This window comes from Mastacembelus armatus, chromosome 11 (genome assembly GCF_900324485.2).
Source record: "Mastacembelus armatus chromosome 11, fMasArm1.2, whole genome shotgun sequence".
Lineage (NCBI taxonomy): Eukaryota > Metazoa > Chordata > Actinopteri > Synbranchiformes > Mastacembelidae > Mastacembelus > Mastacembelus armatus.
Window position 1 is genome coordinate 5,094,259 of NC_046643.1, and position 20,849 is coordinate 5,115,107.

General features: G+C 39.2%; 1 protein-coding gene across 1 annotated transcript in view; it reads left to right on the top strand.

The window, feature by feature from the left end:
- The first annotated feature begins 3,282 nt into the window (after window positions 1–3,282).
- The window catches only part of fam135b (family with sequence similarity 135 member B), a 36,614-nt gene continuing 19,047 nt past the window's right edge, over window positions 3,283–20,849 (top strand). Inside the window, exons 1-3 of the mRNA XM_026300424.1 lie at window positions 3,283–3,450; window positions 10,580–10,676; window positions 13,009–13,088. Of these exons, the coding sequence (XP_026156209.1) occupies window positions 10,600–10,676; window positions 13,009–13,088 (157 nt within the window). The 5' untranslated portion in view covers window positions 3,283–3,450; window positions 10,580–10,599. The remainder of the gene's footprint in view (window positions 3,451–10,579; window positions 10,677–13,008; window positions 13,089–20,849) is intronic.

Here is a 20,849-nt window from a genome sequence, read left to right on the forward strand (position 1 = left end):
AACAGCCTTTAAACAATAAAAAAGATTAAAGTACAACAGTTAATGATCACAGAATGAGATCAAAGATCCTATCTTTTGTCAGGCAGCAAACACCAGTCCTATGTCTATGAATGCTAACCTTGTAATGATGTCCAGTTTAGTTAGTTAATCTACCAACAGCAGGAAATGTGACTAATTCTTTAGAATTTATATGACTAGTGCTAGCAACCCCAGAGTCAGTGCTAATGTTATTCTGGATTATCTACTTGTGGGCACTGGTAAAGTCCTGGTTTGACCTGCAAGTCCCATAATCTTTGGACATCTGTCTAAATCCAAAATTAATAAGACTTGCATGCATTTGCTTCAGTTTTGACATTGTTCAAAATGAAATGTACTTGTCTAGTCTCATACTGTACTACTGCTCTAGACTGAAGGTACTGCAAAGACTGTGGCCCAGTTCAAGGGCCGCATCCTTTGAAGACTATATTTGAAGCCTCCTTCAAATGCAGCTGACAAATGCAGGTTTCTTTCTCCAAGACATGAAGGCTTTGTCTGTTATGTCATTTGTGGCCCAACATATCTCAACATTCTTTGTGTGTTGCTGATGAAAAGCTTATATATAATAACGCCAGACAGCAGTGCTAAATCAGTGAATCTGGGCCAAGCTGACTTTTTTACACAAGTGCCATTAACTGAATTTCAACTCAGCTGAATAAATAACAATACAATTTTTTAAAAACAAGGGGTCCTTAAAATCTCAAGCTGACTCATTTTTCTCCACAGGGAAAAAAAAGAATCAACATTTCTGCCTCCATCATTGGTAATAATATTTGACATGTTCTATACTGTCCAACTCTGGTCCAACTACTCCAATTATGAATGTTGCTAGGCAACAAGAGTTCATAACTCAGCATTAGGGGCAGGAACAATTGGTGATGCAAACAGGAAATCCTCCGTAGACTAGGCCATCTCATTTCTGTTCAGCCCTTAGTTTGGCTTATGCAGTCTACAACAGCAATGATGGTTACACCGTTATGGTTACAAATAATGTTATAAATAATGCAGTCTTCTAAGTTGTGTATCAGATCCAGATGTTAATACCTGGAAATAAAAGCTGAAATGTTGATCTCTTGTCTCATATTCATTTTTTGATGTGAAACCCAAATGTTTTCAGTCTACAGCAAGAATAAAGGAACTGGCCTCACTGTTCCAATACTTTGTAGAGGGGAGTGTATCCAGACCAAAATCAAGATATGTTCAGTCTAGCTTTTTTAACTTCAGGCAGCTTGGCCTTGTCTAAATGACAGAAATCTCTGACTTAGAAACACACTTAGGCTAAGTCTTTCTTATGGATTTAATATCTGTTTTCCTCTGTCTAAGACACAAAGGGATCATAATGTTTAGTGGAGTGTTAATCTAACTTAGATTGTGATAAGTGCCTTTTGATAAAGCTGTATAGTTAGAGAAAGACTAGTGACAATCAAAGAAAAACAAACTTAGGGTGGCTTAATAGGTGGATAGTGGGCCACTAAAAACCTCCAGAAGAGTGTCGGGGCTGATAGATTCTACAAACATGTTGAACTGCTGGAGTGAAGAACAGCATTGTCTGACATGTAATGCAGAATGATAGGTGTATAACTGGATTGATGTTTGGTGACAGTGTAGATACAATGCACTGACCTTGTAATTGTTACCTGTATAACATGTCTGTATTCATTTCTTTGGGGGTTTTCTTTCTTGTTATCTGTCTAGTTCTAGTTAGTGGAGGATTAGGTGGGCATGCGTGTGATCGTCCACACTTCCATCCCACATAAAATTAAAATTAAATGCAGTTATTAGGCTGTAACTACAACAAGCACTGTTACTTTCATAGACTACTTTAAGTGGATGTCCTTATTGTGTAAGCTCAAGCTATTTTTTACTATAAAAAAAAATCAATAATGCTCCTCTTAGTGCTCAGAGTTTGTGGCAGAATGCCATGAGAGAAAAGCAGCAATCGACTTTGGGTTTTTTAAACAGAAGTTGAAGCCAGGAATGGTCATACTGGGCTCATTGGGTTAATCAGAGAGACACACAAGAACCCAACACCCTGTCAGAGGGAACTAATTTTTCACTGTTGATTACATACAGTTACCATAGACAACAGTTTATGGGTCATGGACATTTTTATTCTTTTGTTACATAATCCTCCAATCCCCTTTATCTGACACGTGATTAGTCTGTGAGTTGTTTAACCAGGACAGATGGCATTTTAATTGCGGTGCCTGACTGCCAGGAACAAACACAGTGTAGGTTAGTGGTTGTCTTTCCTTTGTTACCTTTCTGATTTACTTTTCCTTTAGTGATAAAATCTACATTTACCATCTGATCAGTTTTATTTTTCAGCTTCTTAAAATGGTGCAATGAAAGTGCAGCATTTTTTATTCCAGCTTTTCACCTTATTTCACCTGGGCTCCTATACTGACTCATTCTCAGAGCTGCTGTCTTCATGTCTGAAGAAGCTGAAATGAAGAAGGAATAAATTAATACTACTTTTGAGTTCTTGGCTGGTGGTTGGTGCTCTTGACTTGAATTTGGTGATCATGTGAATTGAAGCCAGTTTTCTTTTTGAATTTTTGAAAAATTATATATAATAACTCACACTAGATTACAATTTATTCATTTCGAACGCATTTGCAAGGACACTAGTTTATTATCAACTGCAGTTAAAATATGAAACTGGTAACTCAACAATGGTCTTGTTAAAGGGGCTGGATAATTATCAACCAGAGGTCATGTTGAATTGAAAAGACTGATTATTTAATGGCTTATCACCAATTGTGTTGCTGCGTTTACTTTCATGGTAACTCTCTTATTTTTGACTCTGCTAATCCAGCATGGTCCCCAGGTCAGGTGACAGCCATTATTGCTGTAATGTTTTGTTTGCATAACATTCATCCTTTGTTTCCTAGCATGGTAATTTCCGACTGCACGGTTCACTTCAGCTTTTAGGGGGCAGGCTCTGACGTCAGCTCGCCCGCAGGACGCACACGCTGGTTTATAGTGCAGCAGCAGCAGCAGCAGCAATGGCACATACACCGACTGGGTGGTGATTAATAATATTTACTCATTAAAGCATCCACTGTCTAGATGTTTTGTGTGCAAAACGTGGGGAGGACCCTGAGGATAAGCATATACACAGCCACCTTCCGCGACAGGAGCTGCTGCACTTTCCCTGATTGAAATCCCCCTCAGGAGAGAGAGACATAGACAGGGCACAGAGAGAGAGAGAAAGAGAGAGAGCGAGAGAGAGAGAGTGAGGGGGGCTGCAGAACATACAGGGTCTGGATGAATAACCATGGCAACAGCAGCAGCAGCAAGAAAAGCGGTGATATAAACACTGCGAACTGCACAACCGTCCGAAAACAGCGATTTACTCAGTGAAGGCAAAACCCGACCCCTCTGCGGATATAAGACTTCTTCACTGCGAAGGTGAGGCTGTTTTCTTCTACATGCACGTCCTCTCCATCCTCCCTCTGCTTTAGAGGGATGCTTGTCTGCTTATGTGTGGGGAACATGAGAGGACTGGGAAGCTGCTACAGTAGACTGCTGGTAGGAGCTCAGGCTCAGGGAGGACAGACTACTTTAGACATCAAACGTGCTGCTGCTGTATGTGGAAGTAAGGGTCATAGTCTGACCTGTTGTATGTGTTAATGGTGGACATGTGTAAACAGACTTAAGGACACTGATAAGTCCTCAAAGCAAAAGGGAAAATTTACATTAGCCTCTCAAAATGAAAACCAAACATTTAAATTCAAGCTCTTGTGCTCAGAGTGATTGAAATAAAACACAGCAGAATCCAATGCCAAACCATGCTGGCAGCTGTGCAGTTGTATCTAAATGACAAGCGCTGATGTTTGTTGAAGCTGCTCTACAGTACAGTGTGTGCTGTGTGTGCTGTTGATTATCAGTGCTGCCACAGATGCTGGCATGTGAAATGTCCTACACTGTGTCTAAAGATGACAAAGCAGCACTCCCACTTCAAAATGAAACAATTTGGAGTTGTCACAGCAGGCTGCATCAAGTAAACAATAATATAAAAATAAATAAATAGATGTAAACAGTGGTGTGAGGTTAAATAGATAGTTAATAAACACTGTTCAGGCACTGATGTAACGTTTTATTAGAGCAGAAAGCCACAAAGCCATGCTCGTGGACTACACTGTGCCATTTTAAAGCTGATAACTTCAATAAAGCAAGTCAGTTTAATATCCGTCTAGATGCTTTTTGACCAATTCTTTTAAGAATACATGCACACACATGCTGTACGTAATGATCAGCTTTTGGTTTTCACTCAAACAAGTTAAAGTGATTCAGAGTTGTGGCTACAGATAGTGAGCCTGTTTGGGATGGTGACTACAGGCTACAGGCTTTTCCAGCTGGTTACTTCATTGGCTTTTTTAGCAGAAAAGACCTTTGATCAGTGGAGAATCTCATTTGGAGATGGTGAGGATGCCAATCACATTCTTTCAAAGCTATACTTGAACTCATTTAACTCAATAACTCTGGGCACAACGCCTCTTTTTGCCTTTGTGGGGATTTAACACTGTAATTTCAACAACAAAGAGCATAATACATCATCATGGAGGGCTTTAGCAGCTGCCAGATTATGCCATCACATGATTACGGGGCTGGCCCAGTGGATTCATCTTAAGGGCAAGCTCCCCATGTTCAGTTTTTCTCAAAATCAGAAGCAGTCAAGAAAGACAGTAACTGTAATTAAAAAGGTCTTGGTATTGTTGCTTGAAGGAGGCGCTATATATGCTGTAACTCACTTTTCAGTATATTTGCTGATCGTCCTTTGTCATACAGCAACTTCCAGCTGTGGCACACACAGTGACTTTGTGTTACGCTGACACCTATGCAGCTCATTCCACATTCAGTCACCATGAACATGTTATCTCTTCAGTCCTTCAAACTGACATTGGAGATGTCAATCAGCACCCCCAACTAGGCTGACACTAACAGGAGCAGGTGGGCTAGGAGGAGAGGAGGACGGCTTAACAGCAGTTGTAGTTTTACTTTAAGGTGGAGGAGTTACTGGAGCTGCAAACTCTAGCTTTCCAAGTAAGCCAGGGTGTGTGTGCATGTTGCCTGCATTAAATAGTAATCAGACAGCAGATGGCTGTTTTGTAATGATTAGTGTTTAATGATTTGGAGAATGCAGTAGTTTGTAAAAGTGCACAAACAGCAAATAATAAGCAAGTTATGTGTGGGGGCTAGGGTTGCACAGCTATCAGTGCACAGCAGACATTTTTACTGGTGTTTAAGATTCAAGAGATTTAAGATTCAAACAATTTTATTGATCAGAGAGGGAGATTGCTGCTATTCAAGGAATAAAGAAATTAGAAGAAACCCCATTATTTATGAAACTGAAAGACATTCTGATGGAGAAATACTAGATTCTGGCTGAAAAGTTTAAAAATAGAGTTTTTTAACTTAAATGGAATTTTAAAAGAATATTTTTACGTCACACTTATATATATCATATTATGATACAGTTCTTTTATTGCATACAAATTGTTTCATTGTTGTCATAATCCTTGTCACTGACATCAAAACAATATAGGCTACTTAAATGAATGACAGCTGCATGTGGGTGCTTTGGTCCGTCCCTCATTTGATTCACTTATTGATGAATTTGAAGCAGGAGCTGATGATCAGTGTATTGTCTGTGTGCTGTAGCCATGCACCAGTAGAGATTGCATTGGTGAGAAGGAAAGCATATTAACTCACAAGTCCTTGGGCAGTAAGCTCATATTTAATCAAGTACACAGTGTACACTCCCCTCATTGCTGCATAACTAACATATTGCTGGATAAGTGAGTAGCTCCTTCTTATGCCTGAGACAGCAGGTAACAGATAACTTGGATGTTAGCTTACAGTTCAGTGAATTAGAGGAGCAAGGAGGCAGCTTCAGCTACCGTAATCAATGCATATCAATTCATGAACTATGCATACTCCAGTGTCTCAGTCTTGCATTTAAAGATGTATAATTGGCTTATGACATTATGATGACCGCTGTCATCCATGGTCACCCTGATACACACAAAGCTTCACCCTGGAGTTGCAAATCTGGCAAGTGCGTGTCAATGTGACATGGCATGCAGAGTCAGCATGCAGCTGAAAATGGTTGTCATTTCTTGTCTCTTCGGGCCATTTGCAGCAGTGGCCAGCTAATGTACTACATTAGTGAAGGTTACTGTATTTCTCAGGACTGCTTGACTTTGCTGCTTCCTTCTCTAGAGCTATAAAATTTACATGGTTACGCTTTTGTTCTCCTCTACACTGTTCATTTTGGAAGATTGAGGCTCAGGTTTGAGATTTCCTGGCCTTTCTTTCTCGACACTTGGCAGGAGTCTTACAACACATCAGAATAAGTAAAGTGGAGGAGAGTGTTTCCCTGCCAACTGAGAAGACCCCTTAGACTCACCCTGTTTGATCAAATAAAATTGTGATGTTGGGAAAGGACACTGGAATAAAAGAAGTGATAAATCAAACCAGACTGTTGGCTTAATAAGGACATTTTTTACACTGACGTGAGCACATTTCAGAGACGTACAGTACAACACCCTTGAACAAACAGTTTAACCTAATCCTTCACTTCAGAAAATAGAATGTGACCTAAAAAAATGCTGTCGAAGGAGTGATCCTGCCTCCCCTCCACAGAACAGCAATCAAAGCTACGACCTGTATGGACCTTAGTAAGAGTAATACCTGGCATTGGCATTTGAAGGTGGTTTATTGTGCCGAGCAGTGATGGATTAAACAATGTTGTTAATTCTTCTAATATAGGCTGCAAATGTTAGCATGCCTGGCTAACTATACAGTAACTGATCTATAATCTAAAGTATTATGAAGATAAAGACTTTGAATCACTTTTTTGTAGGACATGATAGAAAGTTTGTTGTATTGGCAGGAGTTCACACTGAAGTACTGAACTGTAATTAGCAGTAACATTTGTATTGTATTTTATAGCAGCAAATTAACTTCTCACAATACAGCAGTGTCTACACTCTGGTGAAATACAAACAGCCTGTCTACATAAATCTCTACTGCTTAAAGAAACTGGGCTCAAACAGTATTATGCTTTTAAACCAGCTAAGATGAGGACTGGCTGTGATGCATAAGGGAACGCGCACTTCTGAAAGGTTTCACAGCAATGACTCTTTCTGTAATGACACTTGGTGCATGTGCAGCTTCTTCTGATAACTCCCCAAGGCAGATTTTACCACACTTAATGGAACACTAACTGAATGCTGCACACATGCAGGGGTTATGTTTCAAAGCATTCAATGACAGGTTATTTGATACACTTTAGTGTAAACTCTGTCAGTGTTTTTAACTGGTGGGAGCTTGGTTTTACTGCATTTCAGCTCTGAGGGCACTTTCGCTGAATGTTGTAGAGTATACGGTCCATGACTATGGTTCCCTTAATGGTTTCAGACATTGAGGATTTAAATTAGATGGTTCATGTCTGGAAGTGCTGAGGAAATACTTAGATTTAATTGCTGTTAACGGAAAACACTGTTAGCGTGAACTGAGATTCAGTGAGTCTGGGATATGTTAAGCCCTGGTTCTTGTAAAGATATCTGTTTTCAATGGTCTGATGCATTCATGCACACCAGGTATTTTTCTGAATTAATATTAATGAGCAACAGTAGTTTCTATAAACTTAATCTTAAGCTCTAACAGAAAGCAAATGTTTACTTTTTTAGCAACAAAGTTTGTCACTATGTGATATGTATTGTAGGTACCTCTATAACAAGATCATGGGTGTTGTGTAACAAGATCAGTATTGTGTGAGCAAGACTTATCTCAAAAGGCCTTTTCAGTAAATGGCACAAAAGTAAAAATAAATCATGCTTATTATGGAAGAAGAAACTGCGGTTTCTAAGTCATCGTCTCTAGTGTTAATGGGAAGCAGAAATTATAAGGGTCACATTACCTTAAATTTAGAGCTAGGGCCTTTCTATGTGAGTTTGCATCTCCTTGTGTCTGCATGGGTTTCTCCACGTATTCCAGTTACCTCCAACAATCCCACGAATGTGACTCAGAATCGCCCATAGGTGTGAATGTGAGTGTGTTTGTCTGTCTCCATGTGTCAGCCCTGGTGATAGACTGGCGAGCTGTCCAGGGTGTACCCCATCTCCTGCATAATGTTAGCTGGGATTGGCTCCAGAAACCCTGGATAGCAGGAATAACGGATAGATAGATAGATGGCTGGACATTAACTTAAATTTGTATACAACCCCAATTCCAAAAACGTTGGGATGCTGTGTAAAATCTACATAAAATCAAAATGCAATGATTTGTAAATCTCATAAAGCCACATTTCATTCACAATAAAACATAGAAAACATCAAATTTAAGTTTAAGCTGAGAAAATGTGCCATTTTTTAGAAAAAAATAAGGTAATTTTGAAATTGAAGACAGCAACACATATCAGAAAAGTCTGCACAGAGGGAATAAAAGGCTGGAAAAGTAAATGGTACTAACAAGTAAGAGCTGGAAAAACATCTTGTAAATAATTAGGTTAATTGGCAACAGGTCAGTAACATGACTGGGTCTAAAAAAGAGCATCTCAGTCAGAGTCTCTCAGAAGTAAAGAAAGAAAAGACGGGCAGAGGTTCCCCAATCTGTGAAAAGCTGCGTCTACAAATTGTCAAAAAATCTTGGAATAATGTTCCTCAACATAAAATTGCCAAGACTTTAAATATATCATCATCTACAGTATATAATTATCATCAAAAAATTTCAGAAAATCTGGGGAAATCTCAGGGACGAGGAACAAGGCAGTAACACAATAAGAGGTGCCTGTGATCTTTGGACCCTGCCTTTCACCAATTGAAAATATTTGGCACATCTTGAAATGAAAAATACAACAAAGACCCAGGACTGTTCAGCAGTTAGAATGCTATATCAGGCAAGAATGGGACAATATTTCTTCCCCAAAACTTCAGCAACTGGTTTCCTCAGTTCCCAGACATTTATAGACTGTTGTTAAAAGAAGAGGGGTGCTGCACCATGTCCCTAGTGCCAGTTTCAGTATCCAGGGATTGGGTCTTCGAGGCCCCTGCCTTCGACCACCGCCTAATACACAACACACCAGCCCCTTATGGCGGGCAGGTCCAGAGGAGGACGGCCCCACGTCGCCTTTTCAGGCTTTGCCCGGCCGGGGCCCCTATGGAGATAGACCTGGCCCCAACCCAAGTCGAAGGAGTGATCCTGCCTCAAGTGGAGGATTTTAAGTATCTCAGCGCCTTGTTCACGAGTGAGGCTAAAATGGAGTGGGAAATTGAGAGAAAGACCGGTGCAGTGGCAATGCAGTCCATGTACCGGTCTCTGGTGGTGAAGAAGGAGCTGAGTCAAAAGGCGAAGCTCCCGATTTACCGGTCAATCCACGTTCCTACTCTCCTATGGTCATGAACTCTGGGTCATGACCGAAAAGACAAGATCTCGGATACAAATGGGCGAAATGAGCTTCCTCCGCAGGGTGGCCGGGCGATTCCTTAGAGATCAGGTGAGGAGCTTGGTCACCCGGGAGGAGGTCGGAGCCGAGCCGCTGCTCCTGCACATTGGGAGCAGCCGGCTGAGGTGTCTTGGACACCTGTTCCGGATGCCTCCTAGGTGCATCCCTGGGGAGGTGTTCCAGGTATGCCTCTGGGGGGGGGAGAACCCAGGACATGCTGGCAGGACACTATCTCTCGGCTGGCCTGGGAATGCCCCATTTTCCCCAAGAAGAGCTGGAGGAAGTGTCTAGAGAGAAGGAAGTCTTAGCATCTCTGCTTAGACCACTGCATCTGTGAGCAGGCACCAGATAAAGTGGCAGAAAATGGATGAGTGGATGGGTGCTGTCCCAACTTTTTTTTAAGATATGTTGCTGCCATAGATTTCAGAATTACCTTATTTTTTTCTTAAAATGGTAAATATTCTCAGTTTGAACATTTAATATGTTTTCTATGTTCAATTGTGAATAAAATATTTATGCAGCATCCCAACTTTTTTGGCACTGGGGTTGTACTTGTTAAGAGTCATCATGGTACACTAAAACGCCCCCTTACACACATAAAAAGCTCTGGCATATACTGGGCCTATGAATAAAAACAACTAATAGAGTTACAATTTAAATATACAAGATAACATGCAATTGCCAATCTTTCAGGTATATGATATTTAATTAAAGGGCAAGATATTTAAGCAGCAGAATCAGACATGTACACCTGGTAATGACATTGATAATAATAACAATATACTGAAGGGCTGCGAACATAACATAACATCATGACATCTTCCAGAGGCACACACCAGAGGTTTTATTCTGAAATAATTAAATTATAGGCCAGTGCTCATTTTTCTAACATCTACCTCAACAGTGATAATGATAACTATATTCACACCAAGATGTCTGAATAGGTCTCATACAGTATGTTCTCTGCACTCAGCTGCATGACTCACATTATCTCAGCTGGAATAAGAAATAACCTTGTGAGTCAGTTTTAGAAATCTCACAATTTTTCTTATTTTTCCTGTGACTCATGATTTCCTTCTGTTTTGGCAGGTGATGACTTGGGTAATATCATGTCTGAAGTACAGGGAACACTGGAGTTTTCTGTAGAATTGCATAAATTTCACAATGTGGATCTCTTTCAAAGGGGGTGAGTAATTTCTTTCTGCAGAAATCACATTTCCAGAGGCATGACATTTGTTTATTAGCTGGCATCATAAATGGCAACTCAGCAAACTCACTGAACATATTCATGCTGAACGCCGACAAAGGATCCACACATTTTAATATTTGAATAACTCTGTTTTTTAAAATTTGAAATCACTCTAACAGAATAACAAAAGAATGAATAAAACATAAATTTATAAGACACATAAGTAGTTGAGAACAGCAGTTTCAAACAAATGAGACATTGGTTGAACACACTTGTCAGTATGATAAAGTATTTAATAGAGTTAAGACTAGACACCTTTTAACATATTACAATGTTTCCATCTGCTTTTGTAGGGCAGTAATGACCCGAGGATGTATCCACAATATAAACCACACAGAAAGAAACAGCAAATTTAAGTGAAAGGTTGAGTGTAGATAAAAAAGCTAAATCTAATTTTGTAGTTTTCAAGTAGTTTTTCATGATATTCCATGACATAGAAAAGGGCCATGTTTATCCTCCTGTGATGTGTCTGCAGGAAGATTAAAAGCTCTCATCTGATCAGCCTCTGGCTCACTGAAACACCAGCTCTATCAAAATGATTTCTCCACTCCAAATGGGACAGGCTGAAGCTTATCATGTTAATCCCTTCAGCTGAGTGCACTAATATGTTTGTTTTTGCCAGTTGCCATGTTGCTTTAGATAGCAACAGAAATTTGATGTGAACACTAAACAGAATTGGATCCCAATGTAAAGATGAAGCATGGTCGAATAAGAATTGTTTAGTTACCTGGAAGTGCACATCCCCCTTACTGCTGAAATCAATACTAATCCTTGTGCCAGACCATGGGACCATGCAGCTGTACACTTAAATGTCCAGTTGTACACTGATTAAAAATACTAATTAAATCTGAAGTTGATTTAGAAAGAAGGCGATTGTGATAAGCATAACACTTTCCACTAATGAAGTCTTACTTGCTTCAGATAATTATGAACAAAGGTGCATTTTTCTTAAAGTCATTTACTCAAATGCAACTGTGCAAACAGTACTCATACATTTTTATTGTCTTTCTGTATACTTTTACTCAGACATTTTAATGGTGTGCCTTAGTCTTTTACTCACAGTAAGTAAATAATAATGCAGCTGTAAACACTGATGTGACGATCACAGCCGCCTTTTATTTCTCTCAGCCAGTTGATGCCTCCATAGATTGCTGAGATATCCATTTACACAAAGATGCACAGACTAGAACTGTCAAAGTGATGTTTTGGAAAACATATGTTTTTCTATTGCTGCCAATGCCTGTAGTCTGGTGTATCAAATAAAGAATCTATATTTAAGTAATGGAAGATTCCTACTTTTTATTTTCTGTCACATTGCCCTGATACTGTATTTTCTTCCTTATGAACCAAATTGCTTTTTTGAAGCCTTACTGACTTAATTTCCTAACTGCGATTAAACATTTTCATCTTGCATCAAGTGTTTTCCAGTACTGTATTATTCAAGCACCAATGTCCTTTAATACTTAGCCACATACAGTACAATACATGGCTTTTTTTTTTTTTTTGCTTAACATGACATTGTAAACATGTTCTGCCTAGATGTATGTTAATTTAGTCCAATAGAATCTAATAAAGTCAAATAATGGTATAATGTTATGTTATGTATGTTTGGTTGCCACAATTCCAATAACATATTGTCCCTAGATCCAGTCAGCAAATAAATCTGCACTTGGGTAATGGTTAAAAATAGTTTTTTACTAAGGACGAGAATAAGTAAAACAAAAAACCATAGAAAATCCAGAAATATAGTCACATTTTGACACAGTTTTAAAATTGTAAAAACAAATTATTGCAAACTGTAAAGTTTCCCTGAAGTATGTATTGAAGAGATACTATGTTGAATTGGAGTGAAAACATTTTTCCAAGTCACTCTGACACCAAGGGTTTATAGTGGGAATTTGTTTTCATGACGTAGGATTGATTTGTCCCACTGACACACAAGTATGGTCAACATTGAACATGTCCACCCACAGTGGGCAACTCAGTTATATTTAAGAGTAAATATAAATATAGTTATAATAATATAATAATAATAATAATAATAATAATACATATAATTAAATATACATTTGTAAAACAAAGGTGGGCATAAATACCCTGAAGCATTTTCCTCGGATATGCAATTTTGGATTCAAGCAGCCTTTTGCCTTGGTATTAGATAGGACGGGATGCATGAACACCAGCATGTACATTTAGTATTCACTTTATATATATTTTGTCATGCCATTTTCACACTAATATTCTGTTATGTATGTATTCTCTCCCTCAGGTTCTACCAGGTACGAGCAGGGTTGAAGGTGTCACCTCGGGTGCCCCACAGGTTGATAGCAACAACACGAGACAATACAGGTGAGGGGAAGTGATGTCTACACATGTTCTGAAATTAGACATCACTTAGACCTTACCAGTGTAACAACACCATCCCTTACTCTCATATAAGCTCCCAATTTGCTATATTGGCTCTTTGTGTTTGTAATCTGTTCTTGAACTTTAGTTTGATGAACCATGGGCTGATGCATTTGCTGAGCAAATGGCAGTTGTTCTAAATCACATGTGGAGTTTGAGGATATTAGGTTTTACAGACTAGTGCTTAGTGCTTGTTTAGTAATGGATGAAACAATTAGCTCTAGATTAGCTCTGTGTGTTAGACACACACATGTAGCAGGACTCCTAACCCTCTAATATACTATAAGAGCAAGACATATAGAATTGAAGTGGTTGTTTTTCATCTTATTGTGGCTCCCTGTGGTTGTTTCATGTCTTCTTCTGATCTGTTTACGTTATGGTGTGGTTATTTTGCATCTCGCCTTGGTCAATTTGTGTCTTTCTCGTCATTTTGTGTCTCTCTGTGGTTGCAGTAATTTTGTGGTTCTTGTATGCCTGTTGGTACTCACTTTGTGTCTTGTGGTTATTTTTTATGCCTCAAATACTGACAAATTGTGATATTAGTTTTACTGAGGTCCCTGTAGTTTAGATCATGTTTGAACATGTTAAGCTTCATCCACAGTGGCCCCCCATCCAAAGGGGAAAGAGAATCTTGCTTGACACAGGAATCAGTTCTTGACCACACATTGGTTAGCCTTTTAATTCTGTGTGAAAACACTACAAACAGTAATGTGTGTTAAAATGCAAAGTAGTAAAGGCTTGTATTCTTGTATTCTGTCCTGGGTAAAACATCACCATAAATTTACAGTATCGTACGGATGTTGAACATATGCAAAAACGTTCCATAATGTTCTCTGGATGGTAATTGTCTAACAGATTAATTCCTTCATATCATGTCTGTATTTCTGACATGTGGATTCAAAAAACGCTTCAGTTAGAGAAATGACAGAGGCCTTCTTAAAACACATCTATCCACAGATGCCAGAGGAAAATAAAAACAACCATATACTTGGACATCTGCTTATTGATGTTTAGGGTTTTTACCTAAGAGTGCAATGAAATACAATTGAATGTATGTGTGTTCTTGTCACTGTCCCGGCTATTAGAGTTATGCATGAGAGAATGAGAGTGGTGCCTGGGAATTTTATGACTCCACCTTGTCTCAGTGATATAGTACATTTGGCTGTCTTTGGGTTGAAGACTGACTGACTCACGCTGCATTAAATGTCTTGCATTTCTAATTTAATTGTTTCCCCAACACCAAATGGGAACAAGATTTCACTTGTTTAGAATGTAAAAACCAATATCAGCTAGAGTTTATTTAACCACAGGTTTTATGTGCCTTTTCAAGATATTTGCTTTTGTGAAACAAATAAACACTCCAGGGGGAACATTGCCTTTTTTCTTATAATGGGGGATTTAAGCCTGAATATGAAGGAACAGGCTTAAAGCTGGACATGTTTTTTTTTTTCAGTGGAGCATACAGCACAATAGAACAGCTGTGCTTGAAATGGCTTAATTCAGAGAGGACTATGTGAACAAACCTTTTGTTTTACAACAGAACTTTTTTAAACCTCAATGGTCTTTTCATCAGTGGTTTGTTTCTTAATTAAAAATACTAAAGATAAGAAACCAACTAGGAGAAAGGTAAAACCTAACAACATCCATTTAACTTAATGCTCTGTGTGTTTTACATTTGTTAATTTCCTACTACAGTTACCATACTATGGGCAGCATGGTGGCTGAGTGGTTAGCACTGTTGCCTCACAGCAAAAAGGTCGTGGGTTTGCAACCCGGCCTTTCTGTGTGGAGTTTGAAGAAGAAGTACTTTATTAATCCCCAAGGGGAAATTCAGTTGTTACAGCAGTTATTAAATTTGAGATTATTTAAATTATATTGATTAATAGTAATTCATAAAGTAATTAATAAAGTAATAAAGTAATTAACTAATTATTTGTGTGTGTGTATGTGTGTGTGCGTACATGCGTGTGTGTGTATGTGTGTGTGCGGATTTGTGTGGATTTATATTTATATTTATATTGCATGTTCTCCTCTAAATTGCCCATAGGAGTGAGTGTGAGTGTGTGAGGTTGTTTGTCTCTATGTGGCCCTGTGATGGACTGGGGACCTGTCCAGGATGGACCCCTGCCTTCCACCCAAAGAGAGCTGGGATAGGATCCAGCTGATCCCTGTGACCCTGGTTAAGGAATAAGTGGGTATAGAAAATGGAAAGAATTACCGTACTTGCAGATATCTTTTTAACATAAGAGCTTCTTTTTATTTTCTGTCCTCTTTTGTATTCATAGGCTGAGATACAGTGTTTCTAAACCTACCCATGTGTTAAAATCTGGATCTCTGAAAATACTAGGAGCCGTTTCACAGGCAATACTGATTTGCAGTAATAATGGCTATTTTTAGCTTGTCATGACTGGAGCACCGTGTGAGTGTGTGCAAGTGGTCTAATCTAGCTGTATGTGTGAGGACCACTCGTTGACGGTCCTGCCAACTGTTCTTGTGGGGACATTTAGATTTCCAGCTCAGTTTTAGTTCATGTTAAGCTATAGACATCAGCTTCAGGCACATAGATTCTATGGTTAAGGTAAAAACCACCAGGGAGATGTGTGTGTGTTTCAATGTTCTCACAGCTACAGCAGAGCCAAAATGTGTATGGCTGGCTGTGAAAGTGACGCGCATCTCAGTCTGTGCTGTGACAATGATTCATTTCGAGTGTTGTCTGTAGAAACACAGTGACAGGAATCCCAGCAGTCAACTATTGCCATACCTTATAATGGAGGAGAGCGATCCTAACTAGCCAAAGTATTAATGGATTGGAATGGAAATGATAAAAATAGCAGTTCAGTAGCCTTGTTCTCAATAGTCTATTTTTAGGGTGCTACATCCTGGAGGTGCAGATTTATATGATGTCAGGTGAGGAAAAAGAAGACAGAGCCTAGTCCAGTAAAAGATGGTTTTGCTACTGCCTCAGCCCAGTCTATGTAAATACAGACAAATATGCTTGGGTTAACAGAATCTATTACTATTTTTAGCTCAGAATTATCTAGCTTGTGATGTCAAGCAAACTAGTCCTAAGTGCATCAGCAGTGCAAGCAAACATTTGGCAAGATGAGATATAATTTACACATTTTCATATTTTACACTAGCTTGTGCAGATAGCGGCTGCTATAATAATTAGCTTAGCTTACCATAAATCCTGGAAGCATGAGGAAAACAGCTTGTTTGGCTCTGTGCAAAGTGGGAAAAAAAATACGCTTCCAACTTCAGATTGCAGGATACATTTAAAGACGGACACTGTATGTCTTTTGTTCAAGCCAAACATAAACCAAGATGGAATCGTATATCTTCTTGGGTGGAGTGACTGTGCACATTACACCAAAGCCTTGTTATCACAATGATGTACAGGTGTAGTACAATCACACCAAAGCCTGTTCTAACTATACATGGCTTTAAATGCAGCACAAAAGTACTGGGCAGATGGATAAACTGTTCACAAATTGCCATTTTTATATCTGTTCCTCTGCAGTTATTGAAAGGGCTGATGGGCAGCTTTTTCCTCCTGCTTTAAGTTTAATTAGGTTAAACAAGTCTGTATAGAGGGCAGCATGGTGGCTGAGTGGTTAGCACTGTTGCCTCACAGCAAGAAGGTCGTGGGTTCGCATCCCGGCCTTTCTGTGTGGAGTTTGCATGTTCTCCCTGTGCTTGCGTGGGTTTACTCCGGGTACTCCGGTTTCCTCCCACAGTCCAAAAACATGCATGTCAGGTTGATTGGTGACTCTAAAATTGCCCGTAGGAGTGAGTGTGAGTGTGTGAGGTTGTCTGTCTTTGTGTGTCTATATGTGGCCCTGCGACAGACTGGTGACCTGTCTAGGGTGTACCCGAGAGAGAGCTGGAATAGGCTCCAGCGGATCCCCGTGACCCTGAACAGGAAAAGCGGGTATAGAAGATGGATGGATGGATGGAAGTCTGTATAGAAACTCTGTACACACAAACTTGAGCTTGATATTGGTCTAATTTCACACACAGGCCATTAGGGCTTTCCAAAAACTTTGAACTTATTGTTAAAGAGTTACACATATCAGCCTGGGTAAATTAAGGCACAATTAAATTCACCGTACATTCCTGTGTTCCTCAGTGATTTCTAATATCTTCTAGTCGATATTATGCGGATATTATAATCCTGCATTCCAGTCTTTAACTCTATAAACAATGTCACATACCATATATTATATAGTTGCTCTTAGGCACTGCAGCCTGTCTTATCCACTAAAAACAATTCTGTGTTTTACCAGCCACTAACAGATGGACAATAAAAGAGCATTGCAGAAATATACATGACAGTGAGGATCATATCCATATTGTAATTAGAAGGCTGTGGCCCTCCCCTTCCCTTACCAGCTCCTTCCACAAGGTCATGTATTAAGCCTGCACGCCTCACAGACTGAATCCTGAGCATAAATGCAGCAGCCAGTGCTCTGGCCAGACATGGTAAAACACATTTATCATAAACAGACACAGGATATAATCCTTTACTGTGTTCTCAGTGAAGGTGTATGCTTGACATTTCAATTGCCTGTGCCCTTCAGACAATACTGTGTGAAGGATCATGCCACACACTCAGCTGAAGCATTTAATGACTGTAATTCATGCACAATAACATGATTTTTAAGTCACAATGTTAAGAGAGGATTGGATTGCTGTTTATGGTCTCTCTTACTGCAAAGACTAATATACTCCCTCATATTAACATCATGAAGAGCAATTCTGAGCCGAAAGTTTTGTGTATTTTACTGATAGTGACTAGCACAGACACAGACAGTGACACATGCACACTCTCACACACAGCAGATGCAGAGCACCAGAGGATGTAAGCAGATTATTTCCAGCACAGAATCACTGTAGCTAAAGCTTAAGGGCATTTCAGCAGGTTTTAATGTGCAGGATGTGATAACGCCCCTACACCTGTGAGAACTGCAGTATACCAAAATGTCAGAACTGGGTGGATTTGATGTGTTTCTGTTGGTCTTATTCACTGTGAACATGTAAGCATGCATGGAAATGTGTTTAAATGGCATTTATGTCTGAAATATTTCCATACTGTTAGCTGGCTTGGTTTCAAACAGATGGGGTCAGGTTTATTTTAACTCTCTTTGTTGGGCATTCATGACAGACCGTTCCTGCCAACAACTGTAAAATCAAGATCACAATGATGAAATTAAATTGTGTCAATACTGTAATCTAATCATTTAATTTACAATCATGAGATACTAAGTAGTGAGTTAATAATTCATACATTTTGATTTTGATACATATTTTTGCACTTACCTTGTCAAAGCCCAACTTAGTTTTACATGAAATTGGATAGTTTTGACTTAATATCTTAGTAATTCTTTTCTGCAGGTACTATGTTGAAAAGCATTTTTAATATTTTTTATTGGTGGACTTTCATAAGCATTGGAGTGACACCATAATTTGTGAAAGAAGTTGTAATATATTCCTACTTTCACAAATAAAAGGTTGAGTTCATAAAAAAAACCCTTTGCTTAGTTCAGTGCACTCTAGTGGCTATAGTCCTGGTCTGGAATGACCAGTAGCCTATGTTGACTAATGGCAGTAAACTGTAGGTTGAGAGTGCTGTGTGACTGACATGACTCTTTGCTCATTAGCATTAATCCACTTCTTGCCAGAGTGCCTGTTGTTTGGCACAGGTTATATAGATTTGGCTTAGTCTAGAAAAACATGCTGTCATTTTACCATCAATTCTGTAAGAACAAAATATTGGATATACCATACAGTATATACAGTGCCCTCCACAATTATTGGCACCCCTGATTAAGATTGGATTTTAAGCTTCTAATAAATCCATTTTCTTTTTAAGCATAGAACCAGAAAAAAAGAGAAAAATCCAACCTTTAATTGACACACAATTATTCAGCAAAAAACAAAAATGACATTAACAAATAATTGACTTTATATGAAATCATGTGTGCCACAATCGGCACCCTTGATCTTAATACTTTGTACAACAAGACAGCACTTAATCTCTAACATCTCACAAGGTTGGAGAATACAGAGAGAGGGATCTTTAACCATTCCTCTTTGCACAATCTTTCCAGATCATCCAAGGTCCGGGTCCTCTCTTACGCACTCGCCTTTTCAGTTTACCCCATAGGTTTTCAATCGGGTTGAGGTCTGGGGACTGAGATGGCCATTGGAGGAGCTTGATTTTGTGTCTGCTGAACCATTTTTTAGTAGATTTTGCCACATGTTTTGGGTCATTATCCTGCTGAAAGACCCAATAACAACCAATTTTACCACATCTTAATCAGGGGTTCCAATAATTGTGGAGGGAACTGTAGTGTATCACACAAATGTAAACTACATGAACATCTATCTCTGTTAAACTTTACATTAAAGGATTTCCCCCTTGCCCATGTATGCAAACAGCACTGCTATTAATGTTTAAGCATAGATGTCAGCAAAGAGGCTTTCTGATCAAGATGCTGCCTCAGTACAGTGTAACGTTTAGTCAGACCTGTTAAACAATCCTGGCATTCAAAGAATGTGCAATATGTGTGAGTGTTTGAATTCAGCAAAGGCAACTGCAACAGCTACAATTCATTGATTTTGTGACTTTGGCCACTCTTAAGGGCCAGCCAGTGCAGATCACAAGTCCTTCACAGGTCAAACACATATACATAATTTATGTTGGTTCCTGCTCCGAGTAAGTCTCTAATTCATCTCAACTGAGTGACAGTGTGCTGTGGTTGAAGATGCAAATGAACATAAGGAAGCAAAAGCAATCAGAATCATATTTGCCTCACTGTGGGGCAGCAGTGCTAACACACAGCTACAGCTCCTTCCACAGACAGTACATACCCAGAGGGATTATACTGCCTCTGTCACACATCCACGAAGTCTTTGACAACAGTCATGCTCCCACACATCCGTCATCCTGGCTGGGGCTGCTTGATGCTGCAGGTAGTGACAGCATTATCAAGAGGCAGCCCGCGGAGAGTGAGAGTGTAAGAATGAGACAGAAAAGAGCAAGATCTCAGCGGGGGATTTAAAAGACCTCTCATGGCTCACAGCTGGACAGAGGCTCTGCCCTAGTGTCACAAGTTTCCTAGGAGAATGCACTAGCAGTAAAGAGTAAACAGACCAAGCATTGCACACATCACTACTGAGAGATAGTAAAAATTAAAAAAATAGAAATCTCAATTATGAGTGGGTACACAGAGTTTATTGCATAAATATATAGCTACACTCTGTTGCACATAAAATGAGCAGCTGTTAGCTACTGGAAATATGAGAAACAGCTACTGGTACCCTGCTACCCTGTTAAGGTAAAACAATTGTTAGCAGTGTAACAATGAAAAAAGAGCATTAAAAAAGTTGCTGTATTACAGGGAGTGATCCATGTTGCTGAACCTTTCCTTCAGTGATACTAGGACTCTAAAAGGGACTTGAGTACTATGGTGTTTAAATGACTCACTAAATGTTCTAAATTGTACAAGACATTGTCCTGTCTTCATTATAGTTACTGACGAATTACAGAAATTGGACAAATAAAAGTACAGGGACTGATCTGAGAGAGGTATGGAGATATACTTGAAAATCATACCTAGAGCTGAATATACACACTCAGATCCCTCACAAATCCATCAACATCCACAAATGTCAGGTCATCACATCCTGCAAAGAACAGGT